Source organism: Amblyraja radiata, chromosome 28, assembly GCF_010909765.2.
Source record: "Amblyraja radiata isolate CabotCenter1 chromosome 28, sAmbRad1.1.pri, whole genome shotgun sequence".
Taxonomy (NCBI): Eukaryota; Metazoa; Chordata; class Chondrichthyes; order Rajiformes; family Rajidae; genus Amblyraja; species Amblyraja radiata.
Window position 1 is genome coordinate 36,391,805 of NC_045983.1, and position 12,837 is coordinate 36,404,641.

The window sequence follows — 12,837 nt, forward strand, 5'->3', positions numbered from 1 at the left end:
GCTTGAGGACTAGAATTTTCTTGCCCAGGATTGCCTAGGGAGTAACTGAGTTACTCCCGCACTTTGTCTAATTGTAGAGAAGGACGTTAGAACATTTCAAACATTAAAATGTTATGTTAATTTGATTTTTCAGCATCGTCTTCCTGGATTTGGTCTTTATGGATGTCATAAGAAGGTAAGGTACGTATTTCTAACCCTCTTCAGTTTAATGGGATAAATTTGTTAAATTATTGATGTCTTTTCCAAATTTGTTTCTTCAACATCGCAGTCTCTGGTAGAGACCGATGTCGGGAAGCACCAAAGAACGAGAATGGTTCGTCTAGACCCCGAGTGAGCTGGGATTCAACCCCCCCCCCCCCCCCCCCCCCGATGCAGGACCCCCGACATGGACGGCTCAACTGCCGGCTACGGGAGTCAAGATCGTGCCGTCAACGGAAGTCTCGAGGCCCCAGACCGCGGGAGACCAAAGAAGGGAAGAGTTTGAACTTTGTGTTGCTTTTTATTGGATAGACTTGGCTTGTATACACTGGAATTCAGAAGATTGAGGGAGGATCTTATAGAAACTTACAAAACTCTTAAGGGGTTGGACAGGCTAGATGCAGGAAGATTATTCCCGATGTTGGGGAAGTCCAGAACTAGGGGTCACAGTTTAAGGATAAGAGGGAAGTCTTTTAGATGAGAAAATCATTTTTTACACAGAGAGTGGTGAATCGGTGGAATTCTCTGCCACAGAAGGTAGTTGAGGCCAGTTCATTGGCTATATTTAAGAGGGAGTTGGATGTGGCTAAAGGGATCAGGGGGTATGGAGAGAAAGCAGGTACAGGATACTGAGTTGGATGATTAGCCATGATCATGTCGAATTGCGGTGCAGGCTCGAAGGGCCGAATGGCCTACTCCTGCACCTATTTTCTATGTTTCTATGTTTCTCATTCACAGACCACAGTCTGTTCGTATTGGTGGAAATGTGTCAGCCTCGATAACAATCTGCACGGGAGCACCTCAAGGCTGAGCCCCCTGCTGTACTCACTCTATACTCATGACTGTGTAGCCGGTCACATTGCGAGCTCCATCATCAAGTTCGCTGACGACACCACTGTTGTGGGACGTATCACTGATGGAGATGAGTCAGAGTATAGAAGTGAGATCGAGCAACTGTCCATATGGTGCCAGCACAATAACCTGGCCCTCAACACCTGCAAAAGCCAAGGTACTGATTGTGGACTTTGGAAGGGGTAGGATGGGGTCCCACAGTCTCGTTTATATCAACGGGTCGATGGTGGAAAGGGTCAAGAACTTCACATTTCTGGGCGTGCATATTTCCGAAGATCTCTCCTGGTCCCAGAACACTGATGCAACTATAAAGAAAGCTCATCAGCTCCTCTACTTCCTGAGAAGATTACGGAGAGTCGGTTTCTCAAGGAGGACTCTCTCTAACTTCTACAGGTGCACAGTAGAGAGAATGCTGACGGGTTGCATCGTGGCTTGGTTCGGCAACTTGAGCGTCCAGGAGCAGAAAAGGCTGCAAAAAGTTGTAAACACTGCCCAGTCCATCATCGGCTCTGACCTCTCTTCCATCGAGGGGATCTATCGCAGTCGCTGCCTCAAAAAGGCTGGCAGTATCATCAAGGACCCACACCATCCTGGCCACACATTCATCTCTCCGCTACCTTCAGGTAGAAGGTACAGGAGCCTGAAATCTGCAACATCCAGGTTCAGGAACAGCATCTTCCCCACAGCCATCAGACTATTAAACACAACTTCAAACAAACTCTGAACTATAACAGCCTATTGTACTTTATCTGTTTATTTATGTGTGTATAGAATTTAGGAGATTGAGAGGGGATCTTATAGAAACTTACAAAATTCTTAAGGGGTTGGACAGGCTAGATGCAGGAAGATTGCTCCCGATGTTGGGGAAGTCCAGGACAAGGGGTCACAGCTTAAGGATAAGGGGGAAATCTTTTAAAACCGAGATGAGAATAACTTTTTTCACACAGAGAGTGGTGAATCTCTGGAACTCCCTGCCACAGAGGGTAGTCGAGGCCAGTTCATTGGCTATATTTAAGAGGGAGTTAGATGTGGCCCTTGTGGCTAAGGGGATCAGAGGGTATGGAGAGAAGGCAGGTACGGGATACTGAGTTGGATGATCAGCCATGATCATATTGAATGGCGGTGCAGGCTCGAAGGGCCGAATGGCCTACTCCTGCACCTAATTTCTATGTTTCTATGTTTCTATGTATATATAAATATTCTATGGTATATGGACACACTGATCTGTTCTGTATTTATGCCTACAATATTCTGTTGTGTTGCAGCAAGCAAGAATGTCATTGTCCTATCTGGGACTAGACTTGTACAAACCACTACTCACTCTGTATCTCATTGATCTGTTTTTCACAGTTGAGGCAAGTCCACAGAACCCTCTGCTGGGCAGTGACGTTACACTCAGCTGCACCATCTCCAGACTCTCAGATACAGTCAGTCTTCACTGGAGACCCATGGACTCATCCCAGCAGAACAGGAGCAACACTGATCAGATCCGCCTGGATAACACGGTCTATCTGATGGTTCGACACGATACAGTGGAGGATGGGATGTATGTGTGTGAAGTGCAGGAAAACGGAAACATTCTTCACACGTAACGGAAATTTTACTGTAGACAAGTGTAAGTGTGCACACCTCCCATTGGATATAGAAACATAGAAAATAGGTGCAGGAGGAGGCCATTCGGCCCTTCGAGCCAGCACCGCCATTCATTGTGATCATGGCTGATCGTCCCCAATCATTAACCCGTGCCTGCCTTCTCCCCATATCCCTTGACTCCACAGGAACTGATCCTGAATCTATTGAACATTGGAAAATGATCACCAATGCATCCACTATTTCTAGAGCCACCTCCCTGAGGACCCTGGGATGCAGACCATCAGGCCCAGGGGATTTATCATCCTTCGGTCCCATTAGCCGACCCAATACCAATTGTCGCCTAATGAAAATTTCTTTCAATTCCTCTACCCCCTTAGATCCTCTGTCCTCCAGTACATCTGGGAGATTGTTTGTGTCTTCCTTAGTAAAGACAGATCCGAAATACCTGTTCAACTCTTCTGCCATTCCCTTGTTGCCCATAATAATTTCACCTGTGTCTGCCTTCAAGGAACCCACATTTGACTTTGCTACTCTTTTTCCCTTAACATATCTAAAGAAGCTTTTACTGTCCTTCTTTATATTCCTGGCCAGCTTCCCCTCGTACTTTATCTTTTCAGCCCGTATTGCCCGTTTTGTTTCCTTCTGTTGTCCTATGAAAGTTTCCCAATCCTCTGGCTACCGACTACTCTTTGCTGTGTTATACATCTTGTCTTTTAGTTTTATTCTATCCCTAACTTCTCTTGTCAGCCACAGTTGCCTCCTACTCCCCTTAGAATCTTTCTTCCTTTTTGGAATGAAATGATCCTGCATCTTCAGGATTATGCCCAGAAATTCCTGCCATTGCTGTTCCACCGTCATTCCTGTTAGGATCCCTTTCCAGTCTACCTTGGCCAGCTTCCCTCTCATGCCTTCATAGTCCCCTTTGTTCAACTGCATCACTGCCACTTCCGATTTAACCTTCTCCTTCTCAAATTGAGAAGACATTTGTATCACGGTGCTTCTTGTAATATTATATGTGCGCTCCGTGAAGAACTGTGGCAGTGCATTGGAATCTGTATGTGTGTGAAGTGTGGGAAAACGGAAACATTCTTCACACAAGTAACACAGGTTTTACTGTAGACAAGTGTAAGTGTAAACACCTCCCATTGGATATCAAGTAGACACTTGTACCACGGTGCTTCTTGTCATATTATGTGTGCTTCCCGTGAAGAACTGTGGCAGTGACCAACTGCTCTCCAGTATAAAATGCTGCAATGATCAGGGAGAAGTTTCCAGAAAGTCTCTGTGTGGAGCAGCTGCCTGCTTGTCTCTGTGTGACAGACACACACAGCACAGGAGGGGGATGTCTTTCTGTAACCATTGTTCAGTAAAGTATTTTGTCAGTTTATCTTGTCATCAATGCTCCTGTATCTGAGACTGAGATACAGGACTCATCTTGCCATCAATGCTCCATTGTCTGACACTGAGATACTTATACAGGGCTCATGTTGCCATCAATGCTCCAGTATCTGAGACTGAGATACAGATGCAGGACTCATCTTGCCATCAATGCTCCAGTATCTGAGATTGAGATACTGATACAGGACTCACGTCAGTGTCAGATAGAAAGTGTAGTCACCAGCACTTGCTGCTCACACACACACTGGGTGTCCCGACCCACACATCAACACAGAACTACAATCCATCCCCTCTCCCCACACTGACCCTTCTCTGGTGTTGCTTGAAGTGATTCCAGCTGCTGCAGACTCGGGCTTGGAATCAGCATTCAGCTGGGAGCAGGACCCGGGAACAGGGAAGGACAGGGAATCAATGGGTGTGAATGGGAGAGGGATGGTGGGAATAATGGGAATGAGCCGAACCACTTGAAGTGCCAACGTGTCCGGGTCAGTCCCCGTGCAGGCATCTTCTGGGCTGCTTCTGTCCACAGCCTGAACCTGAACCTGAACCCGAACCTGAACCTGAACCCGAACCCGAACCCGAACCCCAACCCCAACCCCAACCTGAACCTGAACCTGAACCACCTCCTGCAGACCGACAGAGACATTCACCTCCCACACCGCTCTCGGGAGTCTCCGGGAGGTTTCATTCCATCCCGGGACATTCCCGGACAGTCCGGGTGTGGGGGCCAACCTCATGTTGAAATGTAGAGTGGAATATCCAAACTTCACTGCAACTTACTGCCGTACAGCACATTGTATTTTATAAAGATCTGATGAGTTTAGTGCGGCATTCATGAAAGATGTTACATTTGAAACTTGATCAGTTGAACAAAACACCACAAATGTTTATAAGAATACGGTTGAGAATCTGTGTATGGCACAGTAACTGTAATACTGAAAGGAGTTATCTTCTGTCTCTCTGTTACAGATTTACATAGGAAGACATACACACTTTACCGCTCCAGCACCGATCACAGTGAACTTCACCTGGTTTGTTCTGGGAGTGATGGTGATGGCTATTCCCGTGCTCAGTGGACCTGGACACCTCATCACCATCAACAGCTGAAAGTAATAGCATCTGCATACCGTTCTCAGCCCATCATCAATGTCAATGGGACCAACTTCGTGAATCGACTGATGACCTCAGGGAAACTCTTCGATGGCAAGGATTTCAATGTGAGGATTGTCCCCGTTGTGTTTCAAGATGCCGGAGTTTACATCTGTTTTCTGGAACAAAATCGATTTCCCGCCATTGATCTAATCACAGTGAAAGGTAGGAGTCAGAATGTTGCCACTGAATTTACTGATGAACTTATTGTTTAAAATGTAAACAACCTGCTTGTTTCCACAGTCACAGCTGAACCGTCTGATGCAGTGACTGAGGGAGACAACGTTACCCTGACCTGCTCTGTGTCTCACGTCACTGGGCCAATGAGACTGGTTTGGATCAATGGCGATGGCAAACGTGTTGAAGAAAAGGCACTGACTGTGGAAGAGAAATCACCGAGTCTGGTTATTCAGAAGGCTGAGAAAGGCAGAGGGAACTGGAGATGTGTTTTGTTTCATCAAGACCTGCCCCGGCTTTTTGTCCCGTATCAGGAGCCCCGTGGTAAGTGATAAGGGTTTGTTTTCATACTTAGAGTCATGATTGAGTTTTGATGTCCTGACATTTGAAAGGGGAATATAGTTGTACCTTGACTGTATTAAATACTTGACATTAGAGGCATTTCCAAACAAAATTCTAACCGCAGATTTCACAAGGACCAATAACAACCTTCAACCACTGCTGGAATATTAATTCTACTTTTTCCTGTATCTTCTTCTTCTTGCGTGTGGCGTGCACAGCCTAAAGTTGTTGGACAACTTGTTCTATTTGATCTTCCGTTTGTACACGTCGAGTTGATTGCATTAGTTGAAACAGGGCGGACCACGTGAAGGTTGCAAACTTCCACCCCTTTTCCCTGTATAATCCTAAATAAAACAATTTCTCTCAAAGTCTCCCATATTTCCATCAATGCCCAATGCTACAGATCAAAGTGTAACTTCACTGGAGCCTGTCAATTGATGGCATAATGTTATATCAGTGAATAAAGCAACAACAAATATGAAGTATTTTGTGTTTACATGTTACAGAAACACAGATCTTTCAAACCTATGCATGAGGGTAGCATTGAAGCAAGATTACACCTTTATAAAATGGAAATTTCTTTAAATAAACCCAAGTGAATGAGCCATCCCTCTCACACCTCACTGGGTAATGGATAGAACAGGTTTGTAGGGATATGGACCAAGCTTGGGGGAGGTGGGACTAGTGTAACTGGGACATGTAAGTTGGGCTCACAGATTTGTTTCCACACTGCATCACTCTATGACCCTATTAGCTCCTCAGGCAATACAATACAATACAATACAATTCAATTTATTGTCATTTGGACCCCTTGAGGTCCAAACGAAATGTTGTTTCTGCAGCCATACATTACAAACAAATAGACCCAAGACACAACATAATTTACATAAACATCCATCACATTGCTGTGATGAAAGGCCAAAAAACTTCTCTCTCCACTGCACTCCCCCCCCCCCCATGTCAGAGTCAAAGTCAAAGCCCCCGGCGAGCGATGGCGAATTGTCCCGCGGCCATTAAAGCCACGCCGGGTGATGCAAGGTCGCGCACCGGGTCTTGGTGTTAGAGCCCCCGGCGGGCGCTCGCAGAGACCCGCCGCCATTCCAAGCCGCGCGGGGCGGTGCTGTAAGGACCCGCTCCAGGAGCTCTTCAACCCCGCAACTCGGGCGTGAGAAGTCGCCGTTGCGGAAGCCCCGAAAAGCGGTCTCCCTCCAGGGACCCGCGGGCTCCCGGTGCCGCCGTCCGCCAAACCCGCAGTTGCAGCCTCCGAATCTCCGGGGGTCGGGCCGCAGCAGCGTCCACCACAGCTCCACCCGCTCTGGACTCGGCCAGCTCCGCGACGGTGAGGTGAGTAGTCGGCACCACAGCCCCCGGTCTTCCTGTTGGAGGCCGCTCCTCGTTGCAGCCCCAACGACAACGGAGACCCGACAAAGAAAAGGTCGGGTCTCCCGTGCAGGGAGAGATTTAAAAGTTACCCCCTCCCCCCCCACACCACCCCCACCCCCCCCACACACATACCCCAACAAAAAATAACAAAAACTACATACAAACAAAGACATAAAATAATAAAAACGCAGACGGACTGCAGAGGCCGCTGCTGACGAAAGTCGTGCCGCCCACTCCTACGGCCCAGAGTAAGAATTCAGATCCTGCAGAGTCTCAGCTGTGAATCTGTATCCACGCCCTCTTGTGTAGACACCTGGTTGACATCAGTTTAGATAATGGATCAACCTATTTTGTGTATATTCAGACCCAAAACATATTCACAATGTTCCAAAAGTAATGAAGCAGAAAATATCAAACAGAAGTACTCAGATGTTATGCACACGAAATAAAATATACCCTGGACTTAGACGTGGCACAAATATTACTCACTGTGTCCCAGTGTCTAATTCAGAATGTTGTCACATCACAGACAGGAGTATTTAATTATGAAACACGGTGGAGAAAGGAAATTAAAATGTCAATTTTGTCCTTCACAGTGAGAGACATTAGGATCATCATAGTTCTGGGCTACTTGGTGATTAAACTGGCCGTTGCTCTTGGACTAATTTGCTGCTCGTGGAGGATGAACAGGGTGAGAATTTCATGAGCTTTTCAATATATCTGAAACCAATGGCGATCTGTCTCTGACATTGAGAAAATGGCTGTTCACAGAACATATTAGAGTGATGACAATCTGTATTTTAGTGTTTTGTATCGAACAGTGCAGCACAGAAATAGTGTGTGGACGTGGCATCGAGGACGAGAATCTGAAGCAAAGAAGTCAAAGACAAATAACTGAAAGGAACGAAGCTGAAACGCAAAATAACCGAATGGAAACGTAGCTGAAACACCAAATAACCGAATGGAAACGTAGCTGAAACACCAAATAACCGAATGACTGCTCTGCCGAAAAGTCAAATAATGGCTTGTGAGTGAAAATGACCCCCACCCTCCCATCTCCACTAGCCAGTGATGTGATGGACGCGGGCGTCTTGCTGACAAGTCCCAACCCCCGGAGACGTCATGTCCATTATTTGACTTTTCGGCAGAGCGGCCATTCAGTTATTTGGCTTTTAGGCGACTCAGCCTTTCGGTTCTTTGGCGTTTCCGCTTTGTATACTTTCGGTTATTTGGCGTTTCCGCTTCGTATGTTTTTGGTTATTTGGCGTTTCGGTTTTCTTTCCATTCGGTTATTTGACTTCGACCTCGTCCTTCGATGCCACGTACGGATACCACAGAAATAGGCCCTTTGGCCCATAATGTCGATGTGGATCATGATGCTAATTTAAACTAATTCCTTTTGCCTACTCATGATCCAAATCTCTCCATTCCCTGCATATTAATGTACCTATCTAAATAATGTGCCTATCTAAATAATGTGCGTATCTAAATAATGTGCCTATCTAAATAATGTGCCTATCTAAATAATGTGCCTATCTAAATAATGTGCCTATCTAAATAATGTGCCTATCTAAATAATGTGCCTATCTAAATAATGTGCCTATCTAAATAATGTGCCCCTCTAAATAATGTGCCCGTCTAAATAATGTGCCCCTCTAAATAATGTGCCCATCTAAATAATGTGCCCGTCTAAATAATGTGCCCGTCTAAATAATGTGCCCCTCTAAATAATGTGCCCATCTAAATAATGTGCCTATCTAAATAATGTGCCTATCTAAATAATGTGCCCATCTAAATAATGTGCCCGTCTAAATAATGTGCCCGTCTAAATAATGTGCCCCTCTAAATAATGTGCCCATCTAAATAATGTGCCCGTCTAAATAATGTGCCCGTCTAAATAATGTACCCGTCTAAATAATGTGCCCGTCTAAATAATGTGCCCATCTAAATAATGTGCCCATCTAAATAATGTGCACATCTAAATAATAATAATAATAATAATACATTTTATTTAAGAGTCTCAAGGACACCTTACAAACATTTAGCAGGTAGAGGAAAAACATGTAAGGGGAATGAAATAAATAGTAGAGACATGACTAGTACACAAAGTAAAGACAGAATTCAATTCAAAACACAATATGAGGCAATTCAAGCACAGATGAAAAGGGAGGGGGACGTGGGGCTAAGGATAGGCAGAGGTGAAGAGATGGGTCTTGAGGCGGGACTGGAAGATGGTGAGGGACACGGAATTGCGGATCAGTTGGGGGAGGGAGTTCCAGAGCCTGGGAGCTGCCCTGGAGAAGGCTCTGTCCCCAAAACTGCAGAGGTTGGACTTGTGGATGGAGAGGAGACCGGCTGATGTGGATCTGAGGGACTGTGAGGGTCGGTAGGGGGAGAGGAGGTCAGTGAGATATGGGGGGGCCAGATGGTGGAGGGCTTTGTAGGTGAGGATCAGGATTTTGTAGTTGATCCGGTGGGAGATGGGAAGCCAGTGAAGTTGTTTGAGGACTGGAGTGATGTGATGCCAGGATTTGGTGTGGGTGATGAGTCGGGCGGCTGCGTTCTGGACCAGTTGGAGTCGGTTGATGTAGGTGGAGCTGATGCCAAGGAGAAGTGAGTTGCAGTAGTCCAGTCGGGAGGAGATGAAGGCATGGATGAGTCTTTCAGCAGCGGAAATAATGTGCCTATCTAAATAATGTGCCTATCTAATAATGTGCCTATCTAAACAATGTGCCTATCTAAAAACCTGCTCATGATCCAAACCTCTCGTTCCCTGCATAATAATGTGCCTATCTAACTATCTAAACACCTCTTAAATGCCACTCACAGAGCTGTTTCTACCACAACCCTTCATAAAACTTCATAAATGTTGCATTTTCTTTGCTCAAATCCGGACGACATCCTGGTAAATCTCTTCTGCATCTTCTCCAAAGCCTTCACATCCATCCTTCAATGGGGCTACAGAACTCCTCGTTCTCCTAATGAGTGTTTATGTTTACATGAAATGGCCATGTAAATGTTCCCAACTTTGTCTCCAAACTCCCTCTTACCTATCACTTCCAGCCTATTGTTTGTCATTGCAGGATAAACTCTTTATTTTAAACATATTTGTTGCTCTTGTTTGATACAGAGCTGCAGAAATCCACGGGAAGTTACAGGAAATGTCACAAACAATTCAAACGAAGCTGTCGCAATGCAGACCCTGAATTCTGACCCAGATCTGAGGGATCAGAATGAATGACCCAGCGCAGAAGAGGCCGTTCAGCCCATCAGGCTCATGTCCAAGGAAATCTGTATTCCTACAAAAATATTGAGACCGAACGGAGACTTTGGAAATAGATTTGTGGGTTTATTGTGCATTTGCTTTGTGCTTGTTTGGTTGTCATCTCTCCGAACTGTCGTAAGTCTGTCTTGTACGCAGACCCCAAATTAAGGAAACTCCCCCCTCCTAATCAAGTGGTGGAGTCTGTCCCAACCCCATCTCTTTTTTCCAGCTTTCTCCCCCGACTCCATCAGTCCAAAGAAGGGTCCAGACCCGACACGTCACCTGTCCATTCCCCACCAAAGTGCCGGTAGAGCTCAGCAGGTCAGCCATCCGTGGTGGGAGACGGATGGAGAAGTGTTCCTATTACAAGCTCTCCTTGGCCCTGTCAAGAATGTGGTGTCCATTCTTGGGATGGGATGCAAGTTCTGAGCTGACCAGTCATCGACAGCCCCTCTTCCCTTCCCTTCCCTCCCCTCATGGGCCATCTCTTTGTCATTCCTCTGTCTTCTTCTCACTGGATGACAAGCAGAACCATCTTGGTTTAACAGTAGATGTATCTTCTCACTGGATGACAAGCAGAACCATCTTGGTTTAACAGTAGATGTATCTTGTTCAAGACAGATGACACAGACACACACAGCTACGTCTATCGAAGCTAGTCCCACATGCCCACGTCTGGCCACTCACCCTCTCTGCCTTTCCCACCCATGCCTTTAGACAGGAGATGAGGAGGAATTTCTGTAGCCGGAGGGTGGTGAATCTGTGGAATTCATTGCCACAGAGGGCGATGGAGGCCAAGTCACCGGGTATTGTTTAGATTTTAGAGATACTGCACGGAAACAGGCCCTTCGGCCCATCGAGTCATCGCCGACCAGTGATCACCCCGTATACTAGCTCCATCCTACACATATTAGGGACAATTTTACAGAAGCCAATTAACCTACAAACCAGCAGGTCTTTGGAGCACCCGGAGAAAACCCACGCAGGTCATGGGCAGAACGTGCAAACTCCGTACAGACAGCACCCGTATTCAGGATGGAACCCGGGTCTCTGGCGCTGTGAGGCAGCAATTCGACCGCTCCACCACTATCTATCATTTCATTTATTACTCACACCAGCAGAGTTGTGCACAAATGGTTCACATTAATAATGTCAATCTGAGGGGCAACTTTTCCACACAGAGGATGGTGGGTGTATGGAATGAGCTGCCAGAGGAGGTAGTTGAGGCAGGGACTAGCTCAACGTTTAAGAGACACTTGGATAGGACAGGTTTGGAGGGAAATGGGCCAAACGCGGGCAGGTAGGACTGGTGTAGATGGGACATGTTGGTCGGGGTGGGGCTAGTGTAGATGGGGCATGTTGGTCGGGTTGGGACTAGTGTAGATGGGGCATGTTGGTTGGGGTGGGACTAGTGTAGATAGGGCATGTTGGTCGGGGTGGGACTAGTGTAGATGGGGCATGTTGGTCGGGGTGGGACTAGTGTAGATGGGGCATGTTGGTCGGGGTGGGACTAGTGCAGATGGGGCATGTTGGTCGGGGTGGGACTAGTGTAGATGGGGCATGTTGGTCGGGGTGGGGCTAGTGTAGATGGGGCATGTTGGTCGGGATGGGACTAGTGTAGATGGGGTATGTTGGTCGGGGTGGGACTAGTGTAGATGGGGCATGTTGGCAAATTATTGTCCCACAGACAACTACTGCCCCAGGTGGATATCATGATGTGTGCAACAAACATTGATTGGCCACTGGTGGGCGAAGGGTTAATGTGGCCATTGGCTTGATTGAAGCTGATTAGAAAATTGTCAGCTGCTGTGTATAAAAGGCGGAGTTGTGGAGTGTCTGAGTGCAGTGGTCCTGGGCTGTGGATGGGAGCAGTGGTCCTGGGCTGTGGATGGGAGCAGTGGTCCTGGGCTGTGGATGGGAGCAGTGGTCCTGGGCTGTGGATGGGAGCAGTGGTCCTGGGCTGTGGATGGATGGGAGCAGTGGTCCCGGGCTGTGGATGGGAACAGTGGTCCCGGGCAGAGACAGGGAGTCTCCCCTTGTGTCTGATGTGGATCTACATCTCCAGGGCATGAGGTCAGTGAGAACACTATCGCTTTCTAATGAATTGTGTTGCATCTTTGATTAATTCTGCTGATTTTTCCTTTCAATTGTTGCCATTTGAAGTGTCCAGGATTTTAATTATGATTTTTTTCTGGTGCAACTGGAATTGTGTTGTTTCTGTGCTGTATCTCCAAACTAAAAGGATGTTTCCACTAGTGGGAGAGTATCGCACAGTGTCAGAATAAAAGGATGTATCTTTGGAATCTTATTTGTGGGATTCCCTGCCACAGAGGCCAGTGGAGGCCAAATCACTGGATGGATTGAAGAGAGAGTTAGATAGAGCTCTAGGGGCTAGTGGAATCAAGGGATATGTGGGGGGGGGGGGGCAGGCACGGGTTATTGATTGGGGATGATCAGCCATGATCACAATGGATGGTGGT

The 12,837-nt window shown here is 46.8% G+C and overlaps 1 protein-coding gene across 1 annotated transcript; it reads left to right on the forward strand.

Moving 5' to 3' along the window:
• The first annotated feature begins 385 nt into the window (after positions 1-385).
• Positions 386-10,649, forward strand: LOC116988695 (CD276 antigen homolog). Its single transcript, XM_033045540.1, has 5 exons — positions 386-413; positions 5,011-5,355; positions 5,434-5,691; positions 7,689-7,783; positions 10,223-10,649. The coding sequence occupies exons 1-5, from the start codon at positions 386-388 to the stop codon at positions 10,331-10,333; spliced, it is 837 nt and encodes a 278-aa protein (XP_032901431.1). The 3' UTR covers positions 10,334-10,649.
• Positions 10,650-12,837: the final 2,188 nt, after the last annotated feature.